The sequence below is a fragment of the Leucoraja erinacea genome, chromosome 27, assembly GCF_028641065.1.
Source record: "Leucoraja erinacea ecotype New England chromosome 27, Leri_hhj_1, whole genome shotgun sequence".
NCBI lineage: Eukaryota > Metazoa > Chordata > Chondrichthyes > Rajiformes > Rajidae > Leucoraja > Leucoraja erinaceus.
Window position 1 is genome coordinate 11,049,517 of NC_073403.1, and position 13,305 is coordinate 11,062,821.

The 13,305-nt window shown below is 36.8% G+C and overlaps 1 protein-coding gene across 2 annotated transcripts in view; it reads right to left on the reverse strand.

Moving 5' to 3' along the window:
* Positions 1 to 3,258: 3,258 nt before the first annotated feature.
* LOC129710207 (26S proteasome non-ATPase regulatory subunit 11) overlaps positions 3,259 to 13,305 on the reverse strand; it is a 51,899-nt gene continuing 41,852 nt past the window's right edge. Inside the window, exons 11-14 of one of the 2 annotated variants that reach the window (XM_055657027.1) lie at positions 13,204 to 13,239; positions 10,336 to 10,387; positions 9,633 to 9,775; positions 3,259 to 3,981 (exon numbers count right to left, since the gene is read on the reverse strand). In XM_055657027.1, the coding sequence (XP_055513002.1) occupies positions 9,633 to 9,775; positions 10,336 to 10,387; positions 13,204 to 13,239 (231 nt within the window). In that variant the 3' untranslated portion in view covers positions 3,259 to 3,981. Of the gene's footprint in view, positions 3,982 to 5,058; positions 5,564 to 9,632; positions 9,776 to 10,335; positions 10,388 to 13,203; positions 13,240 to 13,305 lie in introns of those variants that run through there. The other variant, XM_055657026.1, reaches the window with a different exon arrangement.

Genomic DNA, 13,305 nt, shown 5'->3' on the forward strand with positions numbered 1-13,305 from the left:
TACCTAATTTGTCTGCATATTCTGTGATCATTTTAGATCAATAAATATTCTATATCACAATCACCAACCAAAGAGGTACATCCTTTGCAGTACATATGAAAACTCTATTTAATCTTGCCAGCTTGGCTGGGTGTCAAATAGCTGAAAGACTTTTATATAGGAGCAAGGAGTTTGTATTTAGGTTCTTCTGTGTGCTGTTATACACCCTGTTCAGGCACGGCCATTTCAGTAGCGATTCTGTGCATCTGGGCAGGTAACTGAAGGGGTAATAGCTGTTAAGCATCCAATTAGTCCCGCACCACTCAATTTCTAAGTGTTTATTGATTTCATCTCAAATCACAGAACTGACACATTTTTCAAAGTAAAGATAATATTTAACCACAAGTCAATTTGATAAGATTACCATATTTTTGAATGGAGGTTACAACCCTTCTCTGCCCAAAGTTAAAAGGCCCACTGCAAATATAAATTTATTATTGATACGATTGTTAGTGCTGCAAAAAAACCCCCAAAAATTGAATGGACTACTAATTTTTTTAAACATGGGCAAGTAGCATTTTGACGCAACCTTGCTAAACAGCTGAGCTAGTGAGGGAAATCAAGAATTTTGAAAACAAAAGCAAGAGTTTATTGAATCCCTCTGTTGCAGCTTGCCGCCACAACTCTATCGCTGGTTACTTCCTCAAGTTTGCTTTGTGAATCTTTCCAAAGTTTCAAACAGGGCTTATCAGTTTAATTTCCAAGAAAAAAAAAAAATCCAACACTCAACCATTCACGACCTGAGGCTTGGGGAAGACGGGGTGGGGTTGTGAAATTTCCATGTCCTGACGTTGTAAAAAGATAATTGAATGCATGCATGAATGAACAATGGAATTATTAATGGAACAGATATGTCTTGAGCTCCAATGGGTCAATGGTAACAGATACTAAACAACTATTCTTTTGAACAGGCCTGCAATCCCATTTTCTCTACCTCCCCATCCCCCCAAAGTACCAAATCCCGTCTAACCAATTAACTTTGTTTATTATGGTTCTTACCGCAAAGGACTTGAGCAATACTCTGGTCATTACATCTCTGCTCGTGGAAGCTTGCATGCAAATTAGCTGCTAAAGTTTCAACATTACAATACATACAGTACTTCACAACATTTCAATAGCTGTTGAATGCAAAGGATGTCAGGATCTTTGTGCTGTGCCCAAAATGGCAATGTTGATTTTGTTTTATAGGCAATGTTACAATGTGTAAAGGAGACACGGTTTAAATAGTTAAACACTTAACCAAAGGTTGTTTTCCTTTTCAAAAAAGATTATGGTAATGCAAATTTATATTTGGGGTTCAAAAGGGACGAACGGGAGATTATTTTAACCAGAAATTTTATCAAATCTAAAGAAACAAATGATGGTTATCAAATCATGGAATTACAGAAACATGCAGCATAGAAACAGGCCCATCTCTTTCACGCTAAACGTGATTCCCATCTACACTAATCTCACAGTATACTTATATTCCTTTATGCATTTTCAATCCAAGTACATCTCCATATACTTTCAAACATTGTATTCTTATCAGCTTCACTGCCTCTTCTGGCAGTACATTCATGATATTCACCACCTCACTGGAAAAACGTACCCATGAAATGTCTTAAATTTTTCATCTTAAATTTGTCTTAGAGAGAAAAAATACTTTGATCATGTACTCGGTCTCGGTCTCAGTTTTATCAACGTCTAAGGTCACGCATCAGCCTCCAACATTCCCCTTCGGGATGACTCTTCTTCCCCCGCCCCCCTCCCCCTAGACCTCTGAAAGTTCCCAACCCGAAATGTTGATGCCCATCTTGCAATTCAGAAGAGTCAACAAAAACTAAAGCACCTATCACCAATCTACAATTAAAGTAATCAATGAATCTATCAGCCTATTGGTATGTGGGAGGAAGGTGGAGCATCAGAGAAACACCCAATCACAGGAAGATGTTGAGGCTTTGGTCAGGGTGCAGAAGACGTTCATCAGGATGCTGCCTAGAATAGAGAGCATTAGCTACGAGACGTTGGACAAACCTGGATGGCATTCATGTGGCACAGACTTCCTGTCAGAATAACACCACTCCACTCCAGTCTTCTGTACTCAAGCCAATTTTGAATCCAATCTACCAAGTCTCCATGAATCCCAGAATGAGTCTCCATGAATGAGTAAACACAAAGTAATCCTTAAGGAGATTCATCTATATCCGATAGGCCTCAAATTCCAAATCAAACGAACAAGTACTTAACATACCAGTCATTTATTCAAAAACTGAGTTAAGCATTACTTAACATTAGATGCAGAGACTAGCTCGAGTAGACGGAGTGGAGATTCACCAGCATATTGCCTGGAATGGAGCAGTTCAGTTATGAGAAGAGATTAGAGAAACAAGATCTGTCCTCCCTGGAGCAGAGATAATTAATAGGTGACTTGGTCGAGGTATATAAAAATCATAATTTATAAGTATAGACATGATAATCTGCAGGAAGCTTTCCCTCCCACAGTTAAATAAAATTGAAGATATGAAGCTCGGTCTGGGACAGCAACTAAATATAAAGATGAGCACTTGAATTGCTTTGGCATGGGTTTTAGATCAAGTGCTGCGAGATGGGATTAATACGGGAGGGCGTTAATAGGGAGTGTCCACTGGGTCGATGTGGATGAGTTTGGTTGAATGGCCTGTATGCTGTACGATTCTCCAATTCCAAATTTACCTCGGATGAAGGCAAATCATGTGATAAAGACCTATGAATTTTACTAACACTTTAAAAGACGACATCGGAACTGTGAAGAACAATGGTTAGGATTCATAACACAAAGATAACCCATTGAAGGCTCTCTTAAAAATATAATACTCGTTTCAATCACCAAGAGTAGCATGCACATGACAACTTTTTTGAAAAAAAAACTAAAACATTCAATCAGCACCCTGTCCAACTTTCACCAAAACAAGCAAAAATAAAATGAATACTACAATACAACTTAAAGGCAACTTAAGACAGAACTATTGAGTAGCATGGTAGAGGAAAGTCAACTGCCATCCCAAAAGAGCAAAATGGACCTCCTCTGCAGAATGGAAACAGAAGAACTGTTTGGTCAAGAGTACAAGCACGGCATGCTCTCACTTCTGGTTCATATCTGAAGAAGAAACCTTTATTTAGTAATGAGTACACCAACAACTCAATATGAACATCATACAAGTTGCTAGGCATTCAGATAATTAAAAACTCTTAAAATGCACCAGATCAAAGATGGAGTTTATTAATTGTGGAAATGTCAACATGTCCTCAACATCATCCAATATTTCAGATATAATAAATATATTAAAAGAGGTGCAGTTAATGGAAGAGATCATGCACAAAATCCACACATTCTAAGTCAGATCAATCAAATGTAGCACCATGAAAACTGCATTCAAGCTTAAAAACCCTCCCAATAATATATACAAGATACACCTGCACCAAACTATAAATTACTTGGTGATCACTACAAACAGCAAATCATTGAAGCAGCATTAGCAAACAAAAATCTTTAAAAGTCTACTTAATCTTGATTTGTTATATAACAAATCATTAATCAATTGGATTGGATTATTAAAGAATCAGATACTAGAGTACAAAATTAGCTGTGAAATAACAATAATTTTTCTTTGGGATAATGAAGCTTCTCAAGACGTACACATCTTATCTCTCCTAACATTATCAATTCATACAATTCCTGGTTATGGTATGTAAATCTGGAATCAAGCAAGAGCATTGTGTTTGAGGCACTGAAGTTCAATGTACTTGCTCCTGGTAGTTTTTGACTAAATATCCTACTATTCCATTGCGCACTGAGGCGAGGGTCCCAAAACCAGTAACCACACCGCACGCTGCGAGTGAAAATATGGTAGAACTGAATGCCACTCTTGGGAAGGTGCGGAAATGCAGTTCTCTTTAAATCTCGTCATTCAGTCAGGAACGCTATAAAGGATTAGAATCAGTTAAAGTTATTGCTGATTTTGCAGATTCATTTTTGAAACGTGGAGCAATCATTGTCACACAAGTGTGCTCCAAAAAGTAAACTGATCATACTGGCAGTAGTTTGCGTAAATTATAGCAGTTTACATCAAAACATCAAAAATTACTTATCTCACAGTGGGAAGCAAATCACTTACTGCAATAAAATTACCGAGCGAGAAAAAACAAGACCATGTTGACGTAACCTTCAGTCATTCAGTGTAACTAGCTGGAAACATTTTATCTTCTGCTTTTGACATTATAAAAGCAACCAACACTTTGTGATATTAACATAATCCAATTGCATTCCACATCTACAGTTAAGATTGCAGATAGAACATTGTGTTCTGAATCAATCCAGCAGCTTATTAATGAAATCTAGAAATTAATTTCCAGAATCTTATGCAACTGAATACATTTTGTGCTACTATAAATAATTATGGACGGAAGGTCCAGTTGCAACTGAGTAACATGCAGGTTCTATCCTAGCTAATTCCAAAAGGAGCCTAGTGACTCTGCACAATGTCACTCAGTATGTGTCATACTCTAGTGACCATGAAAACTAGGTTTAAATCTACTTCAAATTACTAGCCTTTTAAAAACTTCTGGATTCTTCTTTGAAAATATTCCCTTTCCTCATTTACGAATTTTACTGGCCGAAAGTGGTAGTGAATTCAAAAAGGCGACTCCAGCAGGTTTTTGTGCAAATCTCCTCCTTTAAGATACTGATTTAACATTTGTAACTTAGTTTTATCCAACTCCGCACACATTTCAGTGAATAAATTTACAGTGCTAATACGGATGTTCAAAAAGAAATATTCTTTCTCCTCTTCCCCACCCACCCACCTCCCCAAGAAATTCAGATGCAGAAAATATGTATGCTACCAACAACTCATCTGTAACATTTCTAGTTAAAATATTTAAACATCTGTGGAAAAGCAAAGATAATATTCTTTAGTATCCAGGAGTTCTAGTAATGAAATTAGGTTTTGTACTTTTTCTCCTTGCTAACTTAGAAATTTTTTAAAAAAGCACACACACTTTGAAAAAAAAGTTTTCTTCTTTATTTATGAACTCATCTGAACATCAGATATACCTGATAATTGTTGGTTAGCGAGAACCTTTTGTACATTTGATATTGATGGCAAGAACCAAAACAGTGACGGCATGTTTAGGAAACTGTTGGAAAACAAGTCAGGTCAAAAGCAGTGTGATGTCAGCCAGGTCCATAGAGACAGTGTGGGTCAATGGTCAACCAAAAACCTCCGGGTCTAACAAAGCAAGGGTTTAGTTGAACCCTCAAGAGAATGACGAGTAGGACAAAATTTGACAAAAGGATTTTTTAAAAATGTCATGCCACCCCCTGACAATCTGCTGGGCAAAGGCTACATCAAACTGGAACAAACTTGTTCTGAACAGAATGAGTTTGACAAGGGATTTAAAAACTTTCAGATTGAAAGTAGGACACACTGAAAAAATCCTAGCATTTCTCCAAGCTCCACTCTCTTCTGTCACACACTCCAACTCTCCGGATCAAAGTCGTTCTCTGTTGAAGGAAAACAAATATCTGAACATATTTTGCTAAAACTGAAGAATAGCTAGTCTGACAATGAAAGCAAATGTTTATAAGTTTGCATAGATTTAAAAAATCTATGCAATCTTCTACAAAGTACTGAAGAAGAGCTCTATATCATGGTGGACCCAGAACTTGTTGAGGTAGAGGGGTGTAAAGGCAAAGCCTCCTAAGATTGATCGTTGTGTCAGAATAGAGGTGGAGGGTGAAAACACAAGATGGAAGAACTCTATGCCATGGCTTTACAGTGTGGCGTCTGAAGAGTCTTGGCCTGAAACGTCAACTATCCTGTTTTCTCCATGGATGCTGCCTGACCTGCTGAGTTACTCCAGCACTGTATCCGTTTAACCATTTTAACATGCCTTACAGGTTTTGACAGGGGAAAAAAAAAAATGTAATTGAAAATTGGTACTGTTAATGCCTATTTGAAGTAATACTATGTATCTATTTAAAACTATGCAAACCTAGTAACCGTCTAATTCAACCGTTGACCAGAAGATTTAAAAAATGTTATACTAAACTGAATGCCCAGTACAGCAGGTAAGTGACAGAGACTAAAATATAAATGCGTGGATTGATTTAGAATAATTTGTGAGCCTTGAGCTGGGCTCTTGTAGGTGTATTATGCATGTGTCCACATACAAGATACTAACTGAAGACTCCCTGCTCAAAAATTCCACTTAAGATTTGACGGTGGCCTGTGTACATGCTCAAATTCAGTTTGAAATGAAACAAGCAGGCCCCTGGATCTTGGCAAATGTAATTGTGCATAAAATTGGAATGCTAGACAGAGTGAACAGGAAGGAGGCCATTAACTAGTGTATATATATTTAGGTTTATAGAAAGTATTAAAGGCGAAATGAGGAAGTTTATTTTTGACAGATGGCAGTGGAGGCCAAGTCAATGGATATTTAAGGCGGAGATTACCATATTTTTGATTAGTAAGGGTGTCAGGGATTATGGGGCAAAGGCAGGACAATGGGTTTGAGAAGGAAAGATTAGATCAGCCATGATTGAATAGCGGTGGACTTGATGGGCCGAATGGCCTTATCGCGCTCCTAGAACCTATGAACTGAATGGTTTAACCCTGCAGGCTAGATGATGGAGACAATTAAAAAGTAATGGATAGATAACTGAAGAGTCAGAAACCACAAGATTGCTGACAAAGCCAGGAAGCAGGATTAGCAGAAAAACCTATTGGCTAGTTTGGACATCGGTCTTTCTCTGCTGTAAATACCAAGGTTATGCAGTATTCTTTCACTTACCGATAGTTATGAATGGAAATGTCACAGTAGAAATTTGACAGGATAATTACATTTATTTCCAAGGTTTGAAACTATGGATGAGAATCAATGGGCTTCATCACAAAAATAATTATGTCGATAGTGGTCCACAATATCTTTTACAGCTGCCTACGTAAAGACTATCCAATCTTGCTACTGAGTAATTTTTAAAAGTAAAAACTGTATTTCTTTGTCAGCCAACCCCTACTAAAAATGTTGCTGTGGACAATTTTCAAAGAGTGACAGTCATCCAACAACCCACACCCAAAGTTCAGTTAGTTTTATACTTCAATTTTAATCTAAATCTGTAACGTGTCTTCAAAGTCAGAAAACCCCCCACAACATCCACTGTCATTTAGTACTAATATAAAATTAATATTTTCAATTTACTGCTATAATTCTATGATAATTTACATACTGCAATGCAGTTAAAATGATCATTGGAATGCTTGAATCATATCAGTTTATGCAAACCATTGGTTAAAAACACAAGCTTGGTATAGAATCCGAGCTAAAAAATAAGTTGGGTCACAGAACTTTAAATTAAAAACTGATAACTGTATTAGTTCCAATCTTCTGCCACATGCAACAGTGAGAGTTAATACTGCAAATGAGGTTTTTCCCCTATATTACATTACAAGAGTAATTAGTTCCTGGGCAATAAAACTTAACGATTGGCAGAATTCTGGCAAGCATTTTTCCAGAAGCTTTCAACCAAAGAGTAACAATCAATTAAGATCAAGTGATTGGATGATAGAATGGTGCAGCTAGCAGAGCTGTTGTGTGGCATTTGCATCATCTCTCTGTGAATGCATGGTTTCCCCCACATCCTAAAGACTTGCAGTTCGCTGGTCAATTAACCACTGTAAATTGTCCTATGTGTAGCGAGGTGTAGAATCTGGGGGATTTGATGAAAATGTGGGAAGTATTAAAAAAAAAGAGATTAATGTATGATTAGTTTAAGTGGACAGTTGATGGCCAGTGTGGATTTGGTAGGTCAAAGTGCCCCTTTTCATGCTTTAACTCTGGCAAGGACAAATTTTTAGGATGGAATAATTTCACAAAAGAAGTTTTGATAAAAAGTTCATTCATAAATCTACAAATGATGGTCAATTTTCTCGATATTATCATCAAAGAGGTCAATTGAGAAACAGAGGGGAACAAAAACAAGTATAGTTGGGTTTTAGTACATGGAGGTTGGTTACTTCAAACAGGAAAAATGTATTCTGCACTACCAAGTAACAATTATTTACATAAATCTTTTTCATGGTCATGAAAATTTAAGTTGGTGGAAAATGGTCATATCATGTTTCCATCTTTGGAATACAAACAGAAAATGCCGGAACGCTCAAAAGACCAGGCAGAATCTGCGAAAAGAGACATTTGACGTTTCATTCCAGGTTCCTTCAGAACCTCTGCAGCGTTTTAATTTCCGTTTTGGGATTTTGTTTGATCTGTGGAAAAAATGACTGGTCTACATTGACCAAAAACATTACAACACAGTTGACAAAAATATTCTATTGAACATAAAGAGGCGGAAAAAAAAAATTCATCCCTACATAATAAGTAAATTAGGTTCTATTTCAGTCAGAATCGGAAAATATACAAGGTGAATGATTTTCTTTAGTGAAGATTTCTTCAATCTTCACTAAAGGGGGATATATTGGAAAAAGGGCAGCAATCATATAAAGCAATAACATTTTTAATGAGCTATGAACTTTAATGAGCTGTGCATGAACAATGGTCTCCCTTACAAACAAAGTAAGCCACCATGAAAGTATGGTTTAAAAAGTGTTCCAATAAATCAGCCTTGGGAACATTTTGTTTGAAAATATTTCAGACTTTGAACTGGCCAGGTGATCCAAAGGGGCCCAAAACATCAAAAAAAATGATCACGATGGAGTTTTTACAATTCCTAATGAATCTAGAATTAAGTATTTTGCATTCACTACGTGCATAACTTCATTAAAAAAAAAACCAAGCAATTCAAATAGAAAAGTGATCTTTGCAATGTTCATTTCATTCAGTACTAATATGAATAATTTTGCCAGTAAAGGACCAACTACATTGTGTCTTAAAAATGTTAAATAACTCTTGAAAGCTACACAAGGATCCATCATTAATGGATCTTGATGCTCATCAATTACTTCTCAGAAGACTCCCTTGCTGGACATGGACAATTGAAAGGGAGATAAAGAAGCAAATACCACTCCATGAATTGCAGTTCAGCATCTTTTTTGAGAAGCAAGAAATCTATTGATCCTCCAAAACAAGTAGTCATGAAGTGAAAATTAAAAGTAATCGCAACAAGGCAAAAGAGCAAGCTTTAAATTGACAAAAGGCAAGATCATAGGCTTTAATTTGATTAAGGCAAACAGACATAAATGTTCTTTATTTTAAAGATTTGAGTTATGTCTCCATGAAGTATAAATCAAAAGAAACACCAAATGTGCAGCAATTTGAGAAGTAAAGACCCAAGGTTGGCTTTGATTAGATTTTCTGTGACACAGATTATAGAGGTTGAGACATCAACCTCAGGCACTGCAGTTATTGTTAGTCAAATGCACATTTACATAGAGACAAGTTTGCAAATAATTTCCAAAATAAATGCAAGTACACAAATTTATAATTGGTGTCCATACTAATGTATTGTCTTGAGTATCAAAGGCTACGGATATTGTCACATGAATGTAATTATATCAACTGTCCCCGAATTTTTTTGTTTAGGTACTCTGTTCCTTTCATTACATTACACCTACCTATGTCAGTTTTTTTGCCTTGTTGTAGAGAGAGTCCACTACTTTACTCATATTCTGGATTGTTTCAAGCGCAGTTTCATATGTTTTGTCTACTGGAGGCTCATCAAACACAATGAGGACTCCCTCGCCTTGGTCTAGAATACCTGAAATAAGCATAAGGAAAAGATGCAAGCATAAACCCAATATGACTAGTTAAACATATTTTAATTTTAATTCTACTGCCTAAATGCAGTTTTTTTTTCCTTCTCATAACATAAAACTAGTGGTTGTACATAGAATGGATTACGGTATTACATAGTTGGCAAAATTAGGTTCCACTGTACTGTTTTGTGCTGTATTAACTTCTAATAAAATAAACAAAACAAAAAAAAACAAGCCAATTAACCTACAAAAAAAAACAAATGCAGTTTTTTTTTCTACATCTAAGCAAGCATCAAATAAAATCACAAAAAAAAAAAAATTGTTTGACCATGACGTATACCCACAAGGAAATATACTGCTTCATCAAGATATCAAATTTTAAATAGCTATTGTGGTTAGACTAAGTTGTATCAATTCTATGGAAAGTATGTTTGGTTACAGATTGATTCAATATGATGTGCAGAGACAACGATGATTTTTTTAATAAAGAAGCCACATAGAACTGTTATAAACTACGATTTAACTTCTCATTTGCTTAGCACTGACACAGCTCTACACTTACCATGAAACTTCTTATCCAAGATCATTTGGGAGAGTTTTCTTTCCACGTCACCCTAAAATAACAGAATGGTGTTATAATCTAGTTCTATATTAAACTTATCCAGCGACAACCATGATATCTTTAGCACCATTTTCAGGGGTTAAAATAAACCCCACAATTCTGCTCTGCATTCCATAATTGATCTTTTACGATTCCACGGTCTACCAGCCTCACATCCCTTAATACCCAACAAGTTTTTCAATCTGCGTTTGAATATACTCAGCGATTGAGCCAGCACAGGGGGAACCCCCACCCCACCCCACAACGAGTACACAAACTTAAGGATTCACAACTCGGTTTTCTTTCCTCCTTGGTGTAACTGAAGCTCATGGAATTTTAAATTCAGTCAATAAATCTGTCAATGACAGATTGGGAAGATCAGTAGCTTGACAATAATACTTTTGTTAACTTCATGGGCGGTCACGTTTTGCAAATGGGACAGAAGTTATTTTCGACCATCAATCCGAAGAATAAATAGCCTTTAAAATATTCAAAAGATTTCTCCATTATTAAACCCGAGGTCTCAACTATATGATCAAAAACCTGCTAATTTTGATTAATTTTATGAACTAGCATAAATCAAACAGGTATAGGAGCAGGTCCATAATGCTTGTGCTGAAGGATACAGTGCTGTTAATACTCTTTCCTAAAATAAACATCCAGCTCCTAATATATTTAGGCAAAAATGGAAAATGGATCTTCAAGTGGCTCTATCAAACTTGTGAGCTAATGCAATAACTGGACCACCAGTTACAAATGACACAAAGGGTATACAGTTTATACACACTCCCTTGAGTTGCAAGGAAATTAATCGTTAATTTGTTATTGAAGTGTTTTCCTATCGATTTCTGACGCAGGGCACCTTTATCTCTTTCGAAAGAGTATAGCAGCAAGGACAGGAAGACAAAGGTATATTTCATTTGATTTGTTTAAAAATAAAGTGAAAAGCAATTATGAAGTACGCTGCCACATTATAAAAAAAATACATGGGTCAATCTTGCCAATTATTATTTTTTTCAGCATAATAAATAACAAGACCTTCAGTTCTAGAACAAGAGATAACAATTTTATTTTTGAAAGTTGTGCTCACAGGATAAAGGATGTCAGTTAATGCTGAAACTTACTTGTTTTATTGTATCCTTCAGAAAACATTGATAACAGATTAAAATAGAGATCCTAAGATACTGCAAATAATTCTCTTTATTTAATAGTTTTATTAGGTTCAAATAATTTGTTTATAGTTGAAATTAGTAGGAGTAAAACAACACACAAACAAGCCCTTTGGGCCAATTTTTTTGTGTTTACCAGGTTGCACATTCAAACCAGTTCCATTTGTCCACGCTTGACCCACATCCCTTTCCTATCCACGTACCTGTCCAAATGTCTAATAAATGTTGTTATATCTGCCTTAAGCACCTTCTCTGGCATCTAATTCCATATACGCACCATCCTTTGTGTCACCAGGTTCACCAGACTGATTCCTGGGATGTCAGGACTGTCTTATGAAGAAAGACTGGCTAGACTTGGTTTATACTCTCTAGAATTTAGGAGATTGAGGGGGGATCTTATAGAAACTTACAAAATTCTTAAGGGGTTGGACAGGCTAGATGCAGGAAGATTGCTCCCGATGTTGGGGAAGTCCAGGACAAGGGGTCACAGCTTAAGGATAAGGGGGAAATCATTTAAAACTGAGATGAGAAGAACTTTTTTCACACAGAGAGTGGTGAATCTCTGGAACTCTCTGCCACAGAGGGTAGTTGAGGCCAGTTCATTGGCTATATTTAAGAGGGAGTTAGATGTGGCCCTTGTGGCTAAGGGGATCAGAGGGTATGGACAGAAGGCAGGTACGGGATACCGAGTTGGATGATCAGCCATGATCATATTGAATGGCGGTGCAGGCTCGAAGGGTCGAATGGCCTACTCCTGCACCTAATTTCTATGTTTCTATGTGTCACGAAGTTGCCTCTGAGGTCCCCTTTAAATCTTTCCCCTCTCACCATAAACCTATGTCCTCTCGTTGGAGACTATCCTTCCGCTGGGAAAAAGACTATGTATTCACCTCATCTGTGTCCCTCGTGATTTATTCCCTCTATAATATCAACATTCATATCTTCAACGCTGCAATGAATAACGTTCTGACTTGCCCATTCTCTCCCCATAACTGAAGTGTTTGTCCTTAGCCACACATTTAGTCTTAACATATCTGCAGAAACTCTTGGGATTTACTTTTACCTTACCTGCCAGATCCACCTCATTCCCTTTGTTGACCATCTGATTTTTCTAAAGTATAGTGCTACAATGCTTACGAGGGGTTTACTTGATCCTGACGCATGACTCCTTTTTCCTGACCAGAGCCTGAATATCTCATCAATTATAGTCCTCTACAATTGCCAGCCTTGTCCTTCACCCCAACAGGACTACACTGCCCCTAGCTATTGCACTTTTAAAACCATTCCATCTCGCCTCGCAGAGACCCCCGAGCCAGTCCACTTCTTGAGTTCATCTGCCTTTCCTGTTAGCCTCTTGCATCACAATAAATGCAAATTAAACCATTGATCTTCCCTCTCTCTTTGCCATGTTCCTGATGGCCCGTCTACTAAATTTGCTCACGTTCTCCACAGTATTTGTCCCCGGAGACAGATATCACCCAAAGCAGTCAACTGAAATTTTTACCAGGATTATGTATGCAGACCTGGATTGGAACTAGAGTGCTTATTCTTGCAAAGAATGATCCCAAGTAAAGAAATATTGCATTTAAAAAAAATTAGTCAGATGAACAACAACATGCATAACTTTATGTGCAATGTTTCAGTATTGGTTATCACATACCTTGGATAATTTTATAATGGTTGCTATGTGCTCTATCTGTAAGATAAAGAAATAACATTTTCTAAGGTCATCATTCAAAAGACAGGTAGAGGAAAAAAACCC